General features: G+C 40.7%; 1 protein-coding gene across 2 annotated transcripts in view; it reads left to right on the top strand.

The window, feature by feature from the left end:
* Positions 1-17,506, top strand: part of LOC130585316 (xylosyl- and glucuronyltransferase LARGE1) — a 273,505-nt gene that overhangs the window by 240,930 nt on the left and 15,069 nt on the right. For both annotated transcript variants that reach the window (XM_057385770.1, XM_057385761.1), the window contains 4 exons: positions 465-628; positions 4,946-5,224; positions 10,772-10,918; positions 16,019-16,214. In XM_057385770.1, the coding sequence (XP_057241753.1) occupies positions 465-628; positions 4,946-5,224; positions 10,772-10,918; positions 16,019-16,214 (786 nt within the window). The remainder of the gene's footprint in view (positions 1-464; positions 629-4,945; positions 5,225-10,771; positions 10,919-16,018; positions 16,215-17,506) is intronic.

The following is a 17,506-nucleotide window of genomic DNA, read 5'->3' as shown; positions in this document are numbered from 1 at the left end:
CAGCAGTTACTGTTCTCCAGCAGAGGCAGCAGAATGGGAATCTCTCAGTGCTGAATCTGCTGCTGAGTGTTGTCTAGTGGAGTGTGTCTGTGACTTGTGTGAAACTGCTTCTAGAAAGGATGAAACSACGCATCACATTGGAACATTTACTCTGAAACTTGGTGATTATTCCACCTGTGATTGTTCACTGTTTCATTGCTAGTCTGGGTGTYGAAAGTATGCGATACAGATAATATAAACAGTATATAGACCATAATACAATGGTCCCTCTGCATTATGAATTTACTTGAAAGTCTTTCYTTCCAATCTCTTGTCCAGGGACTTAAGATGCTCAGGAAAACCGTGCTATTCTGTGTGTTCCATTCCTTGTTGCATAATTCAGGAAGTTCCCAGCYTCCCAGTTCTCTCTGATTTGCTGAAATAATTACAAGGAACTTTTGYTCATGTCCCCTCTTTCCTTACAGCTCCAGAAGCAGCTGTCTGAGCTGGATGAGGATGATCTATGCTACGAGTTCCGTCGGGAGCGCTTCACCGTCCATCGCACTCATTTGTATTTTCTCCATTACGAGTACGAGCCTGCTTCAGACAACACTGATGTAACACTGGTGGCACAGCTGTCCATGGACAGGTAGGGRACACCTCTTGTTCATCTGGAAGCATGAAACTTTCATTACAGGGAAATCGAATTGTGTAATGTTTTAGAGAGGGAAAAAATGCACTTTCATAGAAACTTGGATGTTTTATGTACAATGCACACCCCATACTACACTCTGTGTGAATAGAGTGTGTGAGAGGGTGAATACTGGAGCTGCAAGAGTTTTTTATTTGTTGGGATTGTCAGGCATTATTAGTTCATGGAGTTTTGCAGCAACTTAGAAAAAACAGGAGATGTTTGTAGTAGAATTAGGCAAGCAATTGTAGCTGACCAAGTTTTAGCATGTGTTTTTCTACACTAGAGGATGTTAGTTTTGCTTTCATTGGCATTTTCCTTGCAGAAAATTTTCAATTAGTGATTTTTCTTACAGTGAGAATCAGAATCACTCTAATTTCAAATTACGAGGTTGAAAATTATACTTTTTTAAAAAATGTGCTAGTGTGAAATGAACAGTCTCCATTTGAGCAGTCATTGCATCTTTATCCAAATGTTGATTCTCAGAAGAACATTTCAGCTTTTAGTTCTGACGTGAAATGGAATTTAACTGGTATTTCATTTGGGGGAAAAAAAATCCATTTCGTGACAAGTTCCACCTGTACCTTTCTGATTCCCACCATTKCAATTGGTTGTCATTTTTCAGAAGGTTGAAAGTGCAGTGTGGATAAGCCAGCTTTGTGAAATTTTGTGAGTTCTCTTTTTTTTTCCTCCAGCCTCTCAGTTCAAATCTAGTCCAGACATTGTAGTTACTGCTATCAGAGTGGGTTACAAAACAAATTGGAACTCCCTGAGTATTAGCCAGAGAGGGATCATTTACTTCAGCATAGCAAATAGAGAATATAGCATGGCATGTGAATAACACCACTGCTACACTAGTAGAAGGTCAGCAGTTTTCCAGGAGGGTTACAGGAATTGAGATCAACAAAACATTTACAACCTGTTTTAAAAACAAACAGAAATGAAGGAGGGATATTCTGTTCCACTGGTGCCTCAGCTCTGCACATTGTGTTATGATTTGCTGTGCACATCAATGTCTGTTCTATTGATTTTTAATTGAGGAAACATTTCTTAAGTGCTCACTAACCTTTGAGTAAAAAACTAAAGAAATAAATTAGGCCAGACTTTGAGCAAGTGCCACAGTAAATTAGTAAAGCTAGTGTGTGCACATGGTATATTTCCCCCCCAGAATTTAATTAAAAAGAATGAGCTGGGGCTCAGTTCTGATTCACTGGCACTGATGCAAAGTCTTAGCATCTGTTTCCMTTTCTGGATTCTCACTGGGGCACATGTTTTTATTGATAGACRGAACCACACATTTTTATTCAGGAAGAACAGATCCTGATACTGTGCAGGAAAAATCTTCCCTACTTCGCTGGTGTGTTGCTATAAATTATTGATTTGAGTTGGAAATACTTTCTTTCAGCTAAAATCAATAAATAATATCATACCAAAGAACTGCTTAGCTGCTTTGTTTTCTTTCACATCTTTCAGTTGCTGCCTTACTTTTTTTTATCTCTTTTAAACAACTTTTATTGAACTCCTCTGGCACAACTGTAGACATTTAAGAATAGTGKCTCAGATGTGAGGTGACATGTACATAAACAATGTGCTGTACACTGCATTCCTGAATTATTCTTTGAAATTATTATCAGAGATGAGGAAAAGCAAAAAGCAACTCCCAGCATCTCCCATTATATTCTTGTTGGAGATGAGATTGACATGACTATCATGACAGGYTTGCCTGTCCTATAGGCTTGAGGAGTGGAAGAGAGGGATGCAGTTTAGGAGGAAACATTATTGTCTTTAGGTGGAAGCTTGGAGACAGACTTCATTCAGTGTTGTTCATTATTGGGTAATTGTCRTTTTTGCACTGATGTGACATTTCCTTGAATAATGGCTTGGTTGCAGTGCTTGATTTTCATGCACATGTGTTAGCTTGGGAGCCTTTTTAAAGGCTAATCCTAGGGATCAGAAATCAGAGCAAGAGTTAAAAAAATGTGARGTCAGAATGTGGAAATGATTAGCAATACACTGCTTAAAATCTGAGTGAGAATGAATTGGAAATCAGTAGCTTATTCTTAAGAAGAAAAATCAAAATAAAGAATCTCACAAAACAATTGAATTTCATCAAAATTCACTTAGCTGAACAGACCTTTAAAAAATTTACCATCTAAATTATCATCTCATTATTATGCAGTACAGCAGTATATTTATTTTCTCTRGAGTCCTTAAGAGAACGCATTCTTCAAGACCAAAACAAGAAAAAACTCTAAAAAAAAAACCCAGCAAAAAATCAAAATAAGTTGGTCATGTTGTGCTTAGAAACTCATAATTCTATGTTTTGTGGTCAAAGGAGATTTAACAAGCTACAGAGAGCAGATTATGGAGCATGACCTAGCAGTCCCCCTATCAAACTTAGAGAAGCARAGCTTGTCAATAAGAGCACCATAAAATGTAGTATTCTGAAGGGTACTAAGCTGTCCAGCTGGGAACTTGTACCAGCAAAACCCAGTTTCCACTTCAATATTATGAAACGCTTTGCATTTTCAGGTGTGCTGTTTAAATAAGTTATGTATGCCATTTGTCCCACTTCATGGAGTCCTTAGAAGGCATTTTTGCTGCATTTTTTACTAGGCAAGTTTTCCATTTTTAAAAGGATGCCCTAAATTTGAGTGCTGACAGACTKGATTCTCCTGACTAACAGATTTCCACTATGTTGGAAAAAGGAAAAAAAAWATCCCTATTTATTRTTTGTGTAATCAAAMGTCTAGACACTTCACGAYTTTTTCAGGCTGATAATAYAGCCTTTGTTTCAATAACAGATAAAAAGAAAATGATGTACCAAGTRTAGACTTGTAAAGTAGTATCTCCAATCTAACAAAAAGTTATTATATCATCTTGGTATCATCACAATCATTCAGAAAGGCAGGAAAAAGCTATTAATGGTAAGTCATACAGTGTGTTTACTGGTGTGAGTATATCATTCCTTTATTTTGCAAAGCTTAGAGAGATAGTAGGAGGCAGAAATTATTTTCTCAGATTATGGTAATGCAGAAAACCTTCCTTGTGGTTTGCATAAATATTAATAGGAAAAATCAGTAATGTGGATTTGGAACGGAGAGAAGACTATCATTTTGCATCATCTACTCTTCCCAGTTTTTAATAGAAAAGCTATGCAGCCTGTGCAAGGCTGCATAGGTCATTTCCCTTTTTATTAAATCAAGAGGTTTTGTAATCAGTCCTCACTGTATTTTTGGGTGACACATCTCAGTCCTGAGGCAATAAATTACCCAACATGCATAAACGATTTTGACCAGGTTGGGTTTGATTTACGTTTTTGTATGAAATCTTTTGTTGTCATTTTCATCACTACTATTGTAACTGCTGAAWTTTTTAAAAAATATACATCAATGCAACCTGTTTAAAAAATGATTTAATGAAATTTGAGATAGTGCTAAACATATACAAGTTAGTACTTCCAATGATGGTTATGTCTGAAATGTTCTTTTGAAATTCCACAGCAATGCCACGTCTGTCCTTCCTTCTCTCCTTACTCCCCGCTAATAGTAAATCCCATTTCCATTGATGTGCCATTCTTTTGCCCTTTCTCTGCTAGTGAGCCACCTTCTAGTTAATGCAACTGTTCACATAAGTCAGCATCCCCTTGAGCTGTCTTTTTTAACAGCTTTTAATATCTGACTGACTGCCTTGCAAAAATTTGGGGAAGGTTTTCCTAAACAGGAGGTAAAATGATCTGTGGGTCTGTACTCCTGTATCCTCAAAAGCTTGTTGAAGAGCACTGTGGTGCTACTGTGTGGGAATAGTTTGACCTGAAATGTGAATTGGGAACTAGACACTATTGAAGTTTACAAGCTCCCTATCCTGYAAGTAGATCCACATGGATAGATCCCTGCAACTGCCCAAAGCTCCCATCAGGTAAGTCCTTTTATCCATTTGAGCTTTCCTGCAGCATCAAAGCTTAAGGCAGAAAATGATGGTGCTTTAGGGATCTGAGTTGTGGCTGTGTGTATCTGATCTAGGGCCACCTCAGGCTCCCTGGGATTCCTTGAAATAGGTGTATCCAGTGTGCAGTCCATCTGTCCAGGAGGAGGCATCAACCATCTTAGATGAGATGAATTATGCTGTAGAAATATTTACTGCTTTCCACAGCATATAAAGTGTCCCCAATCTGTCTCACTTAGAGAAAGATATCTGCATTTGATCAGGTGAACCCAGGCACAGAGCCCCAAATAGGGAAATGGCTTTTTCTTACTCTCACCCTTCCTCTTTCAGGCTCCAGATGCTTGAAGCCATCTGCAAACACTGGGAAGGTCCAATCAGCCTGGCMCTGTACCTTTCTGATGCAGAAGCCCAGCAGTTCCTGCGCTACGCTCAGGGCTCAGAGGTCCTGATGAGCCGCCACAATGTTGGCTACCACATCGTGTACAAGGAGGGGCAGTTCTACCCCGTGAACCTGCTAAGGAATGTGGCCATGAAGCACATCAGCACCCCTTACATGTTCCTGTCCGACATTGACTTTCTGCCCATGTATGGACTCTACGAGTACCTCAGGTAATGGACAGTGGGGAGATTCCCAGTGTCACCTGGGATTTTAGCCTTTCCACATCCCACCCTTCTCACGTACTCCCAAAACAAAGCAGTTGGAGCAGATCTGGAAAAGGCAGCTTATAAATATCGGGGGAGTGACTATGCCCAGCAAGGCACAAGAATTTTTAGAGTAGAAGAAAGGGCTGTAACTGAAAGCAAAGCAATGCCAGTATAAAAGAAAAAAACTCAGGTCTGAACATGAGCCTTGTTAGCCATTAGAATAATCCCCTCAGAGTTGCAGAAGAGCCCATTTGAAAATTGGATTTGGTTTAAGTATTATTAAATGTCCAAGAGCATCCTTTATTAGCAGAGATGTGAACCAGGCAATTTCTCTAAACATCTCTGGTTCTTAATATCAGTGACACTAAAAACATGCAAAGCATTACTGAGATTGTTGTCCATGTGACATACTCTTAATCCAGGTCCTTATCTTGAAAAGGGGGCGATGAGTCTAACCAGCTCAAAAACATGACTGCAATGCCAGCACCTGTCAAAGCAAAAGAATTACCATAAGGAAACTGGGAGGAGTARCATCAGGGTATATTGTATTATACTGCATGTGAGCAGGTTGGGCTGAGCAAACTATGGATTTCTGATCCATTAACTGAGCTTGTTTTTAATAAAGACCTTTTTCCCCTGCAGAGGCTGGTCAYCTGAGGCCAAAGCATAGAGCAAGGAGGACACCCTGTGGCCAGACAGGAGGATGTCAGTTCCTTTATCCTGACCAGTTTTGCTTTTCGTCTCTGTTCTAATTTGGTAAAAGCTGATCCAAGTATTCCAGTGAGGGTCTGTAGGCGTTCCCTTTCAATTCATAAGCCCAGGGCTTTGGAATGTAAAGGAGAATTTGCCTTCTGGTATCATAAATTCATGGAGGAGTTTCTTTTTTTCAGGTTTAATTCGGTAAGATACGTACAGGGCCAACATATTCAGTGTTCAGAGGGATGGAGTACATGTTCTATGAGGGATGAGAAAGTTGAGATTACTCAGCCTGGAGAAGTGAAGGCTCCAGGGAAACCTTATTATGCCCTTCCAGCACATAAAGGGGGCTTATTAGAAAGATGGGGAGGAACTTTTTTAACAGGACCTGTTGAGATAGGACAAGAGGGAGTGRTTTTAAACTAAAAGAGGGTAGATTTAGATAAGATACAAGGAACAAGTTTTTTCAATGTGGATGGCAAAACACCGGAAAAGATTACCCAGRGAGGTGATGGATGTCCCATCCCTGCAAACATTCAAGGTCAGGCTGGGTGGAGCTCTGAGCAAACTGATCTAGTTGAAGATGTCCCTGCTMATGTYCACTTTAGAGGTGCCTTCCAACCCAAACCATTCTATGTCTTTCAAGATGCTGAATTTCAGTTGTATCATTTAAGTGCTAGCACACTGTGTCAGCTTGTTTCCGTCTTATTTTGTTGAAGTCTTTTCAACTTAYGCTATGAACACTCCAGAAATATTTTGTCACTTGCACACATTAGCTACATCTAGATAGGTGGAGGAAGAGCTGTTTTTCATTTCTCTGTTCTTCAATATTACTGTTGCATACTGGTGCATTTCTTCAGATCAGTGCTGGACACAGTAAGGATGRCAGCTGTTGATACTGGCATTTAGTGTTAAAAAAGGAACTTGTTCTTCCCTGCTGCTTCACAGTGTGCGTATGGGAGCCAGCAATGAAAGGAAGAAGAGAGAAGACAGAATGATGTACCACCATTTACTTGAGATACTACAACCACAGAAATAATTCTCATAGGGTGATACTGTGTTACAGAACTAAATGCACCATTGGTGATATTTCAGGAAAAAAAAAAAAAATTAGATTCTGTCTGAGAGCTGTTGCATCTGAGACTTTGTGTTACCCTGCCAGCCTTTTTTAAGGGCCATACTGCCTTGACTCTGACTGTGAGTCTCTCTTGCCTGGGAATATTGAAGCTGCTAATCTGCTACTACCAGCACTTTGCCAACTGATTGGATTTTTTTTYCTGCATGTGGACTATAGGCTTTTGTTGCTTTTTCAGTAATGATTTTTCTATGCAAAGTAGTAGGGAGGTGCATTGAGATTATTTTAAATATGGATGCCTGGTGTCTTCCTGCATTGACTGYTCCCACTGCCTCTGCAAACAGCTGATTAGTGCTATCTGTCTAAATGGCAGCAATTGTTTGTAAAACATTTCCATCCTCATTTCCTCAGATAGAACAACCATAAACAAATAGAAACAGTGTGGTATTTCAGGCATCACTTTGTGTAGAATAAGCCAGACAAGTCCCTCTCACTGCAAGTTTGCTGATTTACATATATTGCACATTGTGTCTCTGCAGATAATACATTCTCAGAAAGAAAGGAATTTTGAAAAATATTTTCAGCATATTTTGAAGGTGTCACATTTGAAAGGTTACAACCAKTTTTGAAGGAGAAGCTGATGGAACTGGTGGTTACCTGTCCCTTTATCTAACTGTTGCTTTGTTTCAAGATTTCCTGTTTACTGTAGTTACTGGGGTCATCTTGTCATTGCCCCAAAGGTAAAAGCTCCTTCTAGTTGCTGCAAGTAAGGTGTTTGGGTTATCCCACAGTAATCTGGCATAAAATAGCTGGACAGGCTGCTTATCTACAGTTGTCACAGCTAGCATGAAACTTCTTTCCTGACACGTTTGTGTAAAATGTGCTCCTGGCTTCCAGTGACACATTTAGCATGAACTGGGACCTGGCATCCAATCTGCATCCACGGGTTTTATATCTCTCCCTACASCATGAGTTGTGAAGTAGTTCTGTTTATTTTTCAGCATATTTCAGGTTGTGCATATTGGTTTTTCTTCGTTGGATGCCTTTGAACTCATTGCTTTTGCAGAGAGAAAGAGCATTCTAATGAAATCAGCAGTGGGTTGACATCTCTCCAGTTCTTACCACAAGCTCAGTAACTGCCATATTTGTTACCTCCAACCAACCACTTACTGAGTCCTGATGGTGGAAACAAATTCGAGTTAATGGACTCTTTTTTTCCTTTTTTTTTTTTTTTCTGAGTGCAGTGCTTTACCTTTCTGTGTCTGAACTACTCTGTCCTCCAGAAATGGGAATGATATTACTATCTACTTCCACGAGGATAAGAATTCTGTGTTAAAGTTTGCAAAGAACTATGCAGATCAGAAAATTGATATCAACATGCTGGAGTTCATTCAACCCATGAGGAGACTCTTGTGATTTAAGATTAATTTCTTTCTGCTTTGTGAAAAATACAGTTGATTGGATTTAAAATTTAACCTAACCTTCACTGTGTCAGAATGTCACGCACTTAGAATGCTTGCCTTCTGCAGCAGCCACTATGTGTGCTGAAGCCTGCTTCCCTGGAAGTGACCAGATATCACTTGATGGGAAGGAGAAAACAAAATCTTCTGKTTTTGTCTTTGCTGGTGTACACTCAACCTTTCACTTTTGATTTGGTAAACTACCTTATCTCAACATATTAATTGTTTTCGGTCTTATTTTTTGTCCCCTATCCATTTGAGRAGGAGGGCTGAGAGCAGCTTTGTGGGCACAYGGTGTYCAGCCAAGGTCAACCCACCACACCAACATGCACCTCAGATGCTCACATAGGTCTTGAAAATACTTGTGCAGGGAATATCCTGCTATTTTATTTCACCCTGGAAGTACCTCCACCAGTTCTCTTGACTGTATCCACTACAAGCATCTTGTTTCCAGACCCCTGTTTCTCTTCACTTACCTAGCTTTTCATGTGGACCTTTGACACTGCAAGCGATTTCAGGCTCTTCTGTTAGTGTTCCCTCTGTCTTTTGATTTCCTCAGGAAGGTACTATCATTTATTCCTTCCAATAGTTCAGGCATTGACAMCTGTATGAAATTTCCAGGTGACAAGAGCAGCAGGGAGTGTGCAGAAGGGATTGCTGATATCGACAGCATTTTTGTGGTTGTATCCCATATCTTAGAGAATAAGTCACATTCAGCACTAATTTCAACACAGGCTGCTCTGTCTGACAGTTTCTGCTGTTACTTTTTRCCTGTGCCTGTATCAAATTTGATCAGCCTCAGACTGTAAACTCTGGTGGACAGGATTGTCTCCTATTCCTTGACAGAGTCAAGCACAACAMGTCATTGAATTTGGCCTGGGCCTTTTGAGCTCTCCATAAAACTAAGTTATAGTAACAGCCATAAATGCAAGCTGCTGTTTTCCTTGCAGAGCCCAAAGGATGAACATCACTACAAATGTTACCTGCTCCTTCCTAGAACTGAATCCCCAAAGCTGTACTGCTCAAGGCTGATCAATTGCACAGAGACCAGAAAGCCTTAGATAGTGGAAAAGAAACTATATTAGTATCCCCTGCTCTCAGAGAAGTGTGAAAGGGAATTAAAAACATCATAAAGATTATATCTTGGCCTGCTCAACAACGCAGGAAGGTCACAAATGTTCATTGAGAATGCGTCTTCTATTGGCATGCAGATATCTTGGTCATTAGTGATGGTGAGGGAGAAGATAGTAAAGAAACTACAAAACYGGTTATGATAAGATGCTGTTAAAATCCTTCCATTGTGAAAAGTTAACTGAAATGTGTCAGGGGCTCTTTAAACAATGCAAACTTTGCAGTAAGGAGCTGAGAACAGATTGCTTTTTATAGAACAGCKCTATAGGGTGGCATGAATTCCCTAAAATGCAGATTTTATTAGGGAGTCATGCTCTTCTTCTTTTTTACTGACAGCATTATAAATGAATTCCAGGTTTCTGGACCTAGAAAAATGGTTTGTTTTGTCCTTCTGTTATTAGGACAGTGATCCCAATTCCTTCAACTTAAAAGGCTGTAGAGAGTTTGCTGCTTGTCAACATTGTCCTTGATTTCTTGTTGCAATAACATAAAAGTCAGGACAGTGAATCCTGTTAAGGGGAACTGACTTTGACAGGGAGAGAGAAGCATATTTCTAGTAYGAAATATGGAGATAATGAAAGGAAAATTGAGACAGAGTTATTTCTAATGACAGGCATGGTAAGATTCAGTTGGGGAATGGAAAAGTAACTTCTTTTTCTTTGAGTTTGAGTTTGTTAGGAAAGAATAGACTGAACACTTCTGGCAGGCAGGATGAGAGGTTGCTAAGCTGCTCCTCTGCTGTTGTCCCAAGGCCCCTGCCTGGAAAAGAGCCCTGCTGTGTGAAATGCATATGTGCACACACTCAAATACCAAAATAATCTGTGCACTGGACAACTTGCAGCAAAATGAAGGAAAAAGTGAGGCRTCCCAGTCCAACCAGTGTACAGCTCTTCTCTGCTGGCACAGTCTCTGTCAGGACAGCATTGATCAGTCAAACACACAWGTCCATTTAGAATTCTGTTCCTCTCCCTGCTCTTGCAGCAGCAGACCAGGAGCAGAAGAAAATATGAAGCACRTGTGGGAAGAGATATGGGCCGTAGTTACATTTACAGTATCTAACTGCCCATTCTTTGCACTTTATTTTGAAAAGCCCAGTGATTTGCTCAGTTGAAATTTTTCCTGCTTTTATTTGTTGTTTCTCTTTGCCAGGAAGTCTGTCATCCAGCTAGACCTAGCTAACACCAAGAAAGCTCTGATTGTACCTGCCTTTGAGACCCTACGCTACCGCCTCTCCTTCCCCAAGTCAAAAGCAGAGCTGTTATCTATGCTGGACATGGGAACCCTCTTTACATTCAGGTAATGAAAGTACTCTTGAACCTGTGGTCATTATCTGTTTTTTATGTTCTTCTGARTATTTGGTTCTTTTCTCTCCATGTCATCTGCATTAAGAAACTTATTGGAATTTTTTCCCTATTCATAGAGAGGCAGTGAACAGAATCGTGGATATATTCTGTCTGTAAGCTCAGCATTTTATCTTGCATTACAGTCCTCTACTGAAGGACTTCAGCTGTTGAATCGAATTTGTTTTATTTTCGTCATTTTTTATTGCACCACAAAATCAAGYATGACCATTACAGTCAAGTGCGTGTAATTTACTTTTTTGGCTGCCAAATACTGTCTGGGTAGCTGTGTCCTCCCATGTGACCAAAAGTAATGTATCTCTGCTCATTGGTTCTCTTCCTTACTGGAAAAACAAATGCAGGCTTGTCTTTTGCTGTTTTAAAGTGTGAAACAGCTGCTTAAATACCGAGAGTTCCTCCATGCAGAGGTAAGAGAGTACTCTGACTAGAGGCTAAGAAGCAAAGAATATCTAAATTTGGAGCTCCTCTCTGAAACAGACTCCTTTTRTGGCTGTGAACAAGTCACTTCTATTATCTGCCAGACTCTTCAGTTTTAAAATGCAACTAGCAGGGGTTAACCATCTCTTGGGTGTATGTGGTAAGGTCTGATTAGCAGACACTTGTAAAGCATCTCAGTGATGGCAAGAGTACAATATGGCCTTATGATGTTGCACAGAGAGGGGGCTTAGGAGACCTGCGTTCTCCTCTCAGCTCCRCTACTGCCCTGCTGAGAGGTGGTGCACGAATCACTTTGCTTTCTTACATCTCTGTTCTCCATCTCTGAAATACAGGTAACAATGTTCACCTCTCCTTTTTACAGTATTTTGAGATCTAGAGATAAAAGCTATGAAAGAGCTAGGCATTATCCATGGCTGGAGGAGCTCAGTATCATACCTCTCCCATCCTTCTCTTTAGAGCTTTCCTCACACTGTTCCCATTTCCTACATTGCACACCTTTCTCGTTGCAGCAGCCACCCTTCCTTCATGTGGTTGCATGCAGATGTCATAGCAGACAGTCTGTGATCAAACATAATTCTGATCAGTGTCAGAATTCTACCAATGAGTCTTCTGCCTTGAGATAGAAACTTGAGGCGACTGAGAGAGCCATGCCTCTGGAAAATTACATAATGATACTGACAGAACAAGTACCTTTCCCTCTGCCATCATTCTTTAACAGTCAAAAGACAAAAATGTACATGAGATCTCTTGATAGAAAATATTTGTCTTTCCCATAGCTGAAAAAAGTCCTTTCTTTGGAAAATGACACCCTCAGGATTTTCAGATGTTGCATTTCACCAGCAGTCAGCTGCACAGTGGTGGCCTTCCACTACAGATTTCATCTTCGAGCTAATACAGCGTGTTGGTGTGTTATGTACTCAGCCAGATTTGCAAATCCTTTCTCAAGTCTCACTCAGGCAGAAATGTCTTTCAAATCAGTGGGAGTTTTTCCAAAGCAAGGTTAAATAAGAATTGAAGGACATGCAGTCTGTGGCCGGTGTACATATTGATGTAGGATACATTTTACAAATGCTTCCCTAGTTTGCTTTGGTTCGTTTCATTGCTCAAATCTATCAGCAGCCACAGAGCAGCTGTGAGCTGGGCTGAGAATTTCCACCTCCACCCTCAAGGTGCTTTAATAATGCTGCAATTGGACAGTGAGCGGGTGGGAGTGAGCTGGGGAGGACTGCTGTGACAGTGATTGCTGAGAATGCCTGCAGCATCCCAGTCCCTCACACCACACGCTAGATTACAATCTTTCCCTCACTGAAATTGCTTTTGTCACCTCTTTTCGAAATGGTGACCTTTTGTACCTCTGGGCAGCTAAGAAGTACACAACGGCTCTCAATTACATCCCTCAGTCAGCAGCAGAGGAAAAGAGAAGACGAGTGAGTGTGTGTGGCTGGCAGGGTGTGCTGTGTGACCCCCTCGGTGYCAGCGGGTGCTCTGGGCCAGCTCCCTGGCTCCCTTTGCAGCTGGTGGCTGGGAGTGTTCTCCCCAAAATGTGCCTGCTCAGGGCTTGGCAAAGAGCTGATGAGCCACAMAAGTACTGCCCACACGCTTCCAGGCACAAGGGAGACCACAGCTGGGAAAAAACGCATCATGGTACTGAGAAAACATCAAAAGCAACAACTGATTAACTAATTAACTGATTGCATCCACAATCCAGCAAACTGTTCAAGCATCTGAGAACAGAACWGGGAAAGTTGTTCTTCCACCAAATCGTGTTTCTCACTAAAACAGGAAGCTTAGAGGGACAAGGAAGGGAGGAATAACACTCTGAGAAGAATAACTACTTCATTTTGCTAACTTTAGCRAAGTTTACTGTAGTTTTGACATTTTATTTTAAATAAAAGCAATCACTAATACAAATAACAAGAAACATTGGATCCAAAGTGGAGGAGGAGGGGGTGTGGTGTGTTATAGTTGTTTTCCATGAACCATGGGAAAGAAACKCATCATGATTTTAGGGAGATCCAATTACTTGGTTTGGATTTGTTAAAATTGCCAGAGTAGTAAAAATATGTTGTTCACAATTTTCACAAAGTTCTGTGGGGGCTCAGAGACTGAGTGTGGCCTTAAAATTCAATGTGTATTTAAGTGTTGAGTGAGAAGGKCCTGAGCAGAAAATTACATTTGTTCATTTGTCCTTTGAGATGGAATACCAGTATGGACAGTGAACCACTTCTCACAGCTGTGTCACCGATAGTGAAGTGTGTTGGAAACATTAAATCCTTTAATGGGAGCTTCCTCTCTATGGACCTCCATGTGATGGTGTCTGCTTATCTTCCTTTGCAGTTCATTTCATGTTATCAGTCATTGACCAACATCTACTTCCAGCAGATTATCTATGTATGTGTATATATATATATATATATGAACCCAGATATATTGTATGTACAGATATGTATGTAATCCAATAATCCTCTCACAATTCTTGTTTTTAGTCTAATTACTTCTCTGTCACTATTGTGTGCATACCTCATTTGAGCATCCTGTRCTCATTTACCTCTTTGCTCAGACCTTAGCTATCCTTTTGCCTTTCTCTTTCTTTCCACCCACATCAGTCATTCTGAAGAGGCAAGTAAATAATCTCTGTTGTTATTTGGTTCTGTACAATCAAGTCTCCTCTTCCTTTCTGCTTTGTTTTGTCTCTGCAATCCCAGTTCCATATTTTCCTTTCATTATCTCTTCCCAATTATTTATTTTTCCTTGCTAGTTTGCTCTCTTGACTCACAGAGGTTATATTTGAGCTGCTATAGGTGCTTACACTGAYATCTCCAAAAAGGGTGGAAAGAAATTGATTTTTTTTTATGGTTACCCCCTGTTACCCCCTGTTTAAATCAGTGGGAGAGTGTTACTCAAATAACAGCATTTGGCTGCTTCTCTGCAGGAATCTCTCAATTAACCAAAGTTTGGGGCTTTGAAGATACAAATCACTTCATAACTGTTTAGCAGTCATTTTTATTATTATTATCATAATTGATTTCAAAATGCCAGAGGTAGGATTTTAGAAGATACAGCACCCTCCACAATCCTCTATTATTTTAAACCCCACATTGTGACTGTTGGTTTGGTTTTTTTTCCAGCATAGGTAACTGCACATTAGTGACTGGGCAGGTTAGCCACTCACCTCCAAGAGAGGCCAAGAAAAGGGATAGGTTTTTGGAGATGTTTCCATAGGGCATTAAGGATTATAGGCATCTTTGTGAATCTGGCACTGCTTTCTAATTATCTCTGGAGAATTAATTCACTGTCAGGTTTTTTTTGTTTTTTTGTTTTTTGGTTTTTTTTTAATACAGAAGGGTTTTGTTGTTCCTCGTCCCCAGGCCAAATGCCTGAAAGTGATGAAACCTGTTTACAGTTTAGAAATACAGCATACAGAGGACCACACATTACTGTGACCCCAAAGCCGTCCTAATAATTCAGCCTTCCTGCTGACCATAGAGAGTCAGCAAAGCTGAGCATCTTTGATTCTTCTGTTACAAGCCATATAAATATGTCCAAATGAAAACTCCTGGGCTGTGATTTTACATTCCTGTTTTTAGCAATGGCTTACAACGTTATGAGATTTTTTGGAGTGAAACATTACATCATGTTGTAATTTTGCAATATTTAATKCTCAAATCCTTTCACTTTTAGGATGTGAGTCATCCCTGCACCTTATTTTATAAACTGGCAGGATATTTGTTTTGTCCCTTCTGTTGCATATTCGGTGTTKTAATACAGATACCTGCTATGCCTTTGTTTCATTAATTAATCTATGAATCTGCAGAAAGAGCTTGTCTCATTGATTTTTGGAAAGTGTTRGAGTAAGTGAGCAGGAGTCATTGAACATGGCTCTAATGGGGTGGATTCAAGCTGTGCTGGGAAGAGACCAGCTGTGACCTAAACAAGATTAACAAGATATAATAGGATCTTTTTTTGTAAAACAAATTGATTACCTTACTGAGGATCWCAGAAGTGCTCCTCACAATGCAGAACTTGCAGCAGAAAGACTTTATGTAAWATTTTACTTATTAATGTAATTATGCATCTTGGTTCCTGCCATAGTAATAACTGTAATTAATRAAATGGAACATCTATCCATAGCTGCAGGTGTCTCTCATGCAAATGATAAAATTGCCTATAAAACAGATTGTGAATGTCACCATGGTGGAGAAATCACAAATTTTAGGGACCTTATCTGAGCTGCAGATTTCCACTCTGATTTTAGAGCAMTGACCTATGCAGCTGCTTGGTTGTTAGGAATAAGACACAGCACTTGTAATGCAGATGAACTGACAGGGTACAGTGTAATTGTTTCCCACATTAGCATGAGGTACTGTTTTCACACTATCCTTCACCAACGAGATGTGTTTAGGCACTGAGCTCTGGGAAGCGTGCTGGAAATAGTCCTAGAAATTGCCTCTGCTGCATCCTGAAAATGATGATGTGAACTGTAAGCTGATGTCCTTATTTTTGAGCATTTCATTTAACAGGTAATACTCTGCTGCCTCGCCGAGATGCTTTCTATCTAATTGCCTCCCCACGTCCCTGCCGTTTATGTCTGTTTCAGGTACCACGTCTGGACGAAAGGGCACGCGCCAACAAATTTTGCCAAGTGGCGAACGGCCACCACCCCCTACCGTGTGGAGTGGGAAGCAGATTTTGAGCCATACGTGGTGGTGAGGAAGGACTGCCCGGAGTATGACAGGCGCTTTGTTGGATTTGGCTGGAACAAAGTAGCTCACATCATGGAACTGGATGCACAGGTGAGGAGATGACACATGAGTGTCTCATCACCCAGGGCTCTGCAGCAGGGTTGTTAAAATGAAAATCTGTCCTGTAGAAAGCGTGTGGCGCTTTGCATCACCAAAATGTTCATCTGGCCTTACTGAGCTCCTTAATGAGTGCTTCTTGAKCTGGGAACACTCAGTTTAATGCTTGGCAAGTATTAAATAAAGAACTGAGTTAATTTATTTGTCAGTTCTAAGAAATTTATTGTTGCACAGAGGCACAACCCCTGTAGTGCTCTCGTCCTGACCAAAGCATTGCAGCACATGTTGCCGGTCCCATTGTTAACTAGAGAATCTGTACACTTGGCTGGATTTTTTTCATTTAAATATAGGTTTGTGKGTCTCAATGGAATTCAAAAACTACTCTTCAGCTGAATTCAAGGCAAGCATCTTCAATTTCTGGTAAGGATTTACAGCACATCTCTGCAAAGCCAAARTCTTAACATTTCCAAAGACTGGGGCTGTGCTGGACAGCACATCTCTGCAAAGCCAGTCTTAACATTTCCAAAGACTGGGGCTGTGCTGGACAGCACATCTCTGCAAAGCCAAAGTCTTAACATTTCCAAAGATGGGGCTGTGCTGGACAGCACATCTCTGCAAAGCCAAAGTCTTAACATTTCCAAAGACTGATCCTCTAAAGGATCCAGGTACTTGAGCCTTGGGCTACCTGCTCCTTGGATCCGTGACTTGGGATGAAGTTGCTGGGCAGAATTTATAAGAATAAGGATGCAGAGAAAGCTCAGGAATCCCAGAGTGGCACCAGAGCTCTCAGAATTGCCAAGGTCCCTGCCGCCAACSTAGGTCTTAGAGGCCGGCAGTGACTATGGCTTCATGGGAGCCAAGTGCTGCTGCTCCCTGAAAGGGCAGGATTTGCATTGCCCTTCTGTTCTTGGATGGGGAGCTGCCCACTGTGCTAATCAACAAGGTCTGTGTCGTGGCATTCCTTTTTAGTTTGGGTTTGTTCTAGCTTTTTTTTCAGTCTGGTTTCAATCCCAGTGTTTGAACTAGTAGCATTTTGTGCTAACCAAAAAAAATAGGTTTTGACGATCTGTATCCCCTGTGATAGCTTCTGCTATGAATCTGGAATATAGCTGATCTTTCTCTGCTCAAGTCTTATCAGTTTATGTGAAGCAGAGCAGCACAAGGTTGGAACAAGTTAGTGGGAGATTGTGTCTCTGGGCTGTGGGCTACWGTCTATTTGTGTGCAGGCATGTATGGGAAGGATATTTTCTACTTCTGCTTACAAAACTACTTGGTTACCTTGGGCT

The sequence above is a fragment of the Malurus melanocephalus genome, unplaced genomic scaffold (assembly GCF_030028575.1).
Source record: "Malurus melanocephalus ecotype Western Australia unplaced genomic scaffold, MMel_1.1 scaffold_16, whole genome shotgun sequence".
Classification (NCBI taxonomy): Eukaryota; Metazoa; Chordata; class Aves; order Passeriformes; family Maluridae; genus Malurus; species Malurus melanocephalus.
This window is presented reverse-complemented; position numbering and strand designations above follow the sequence as displayed.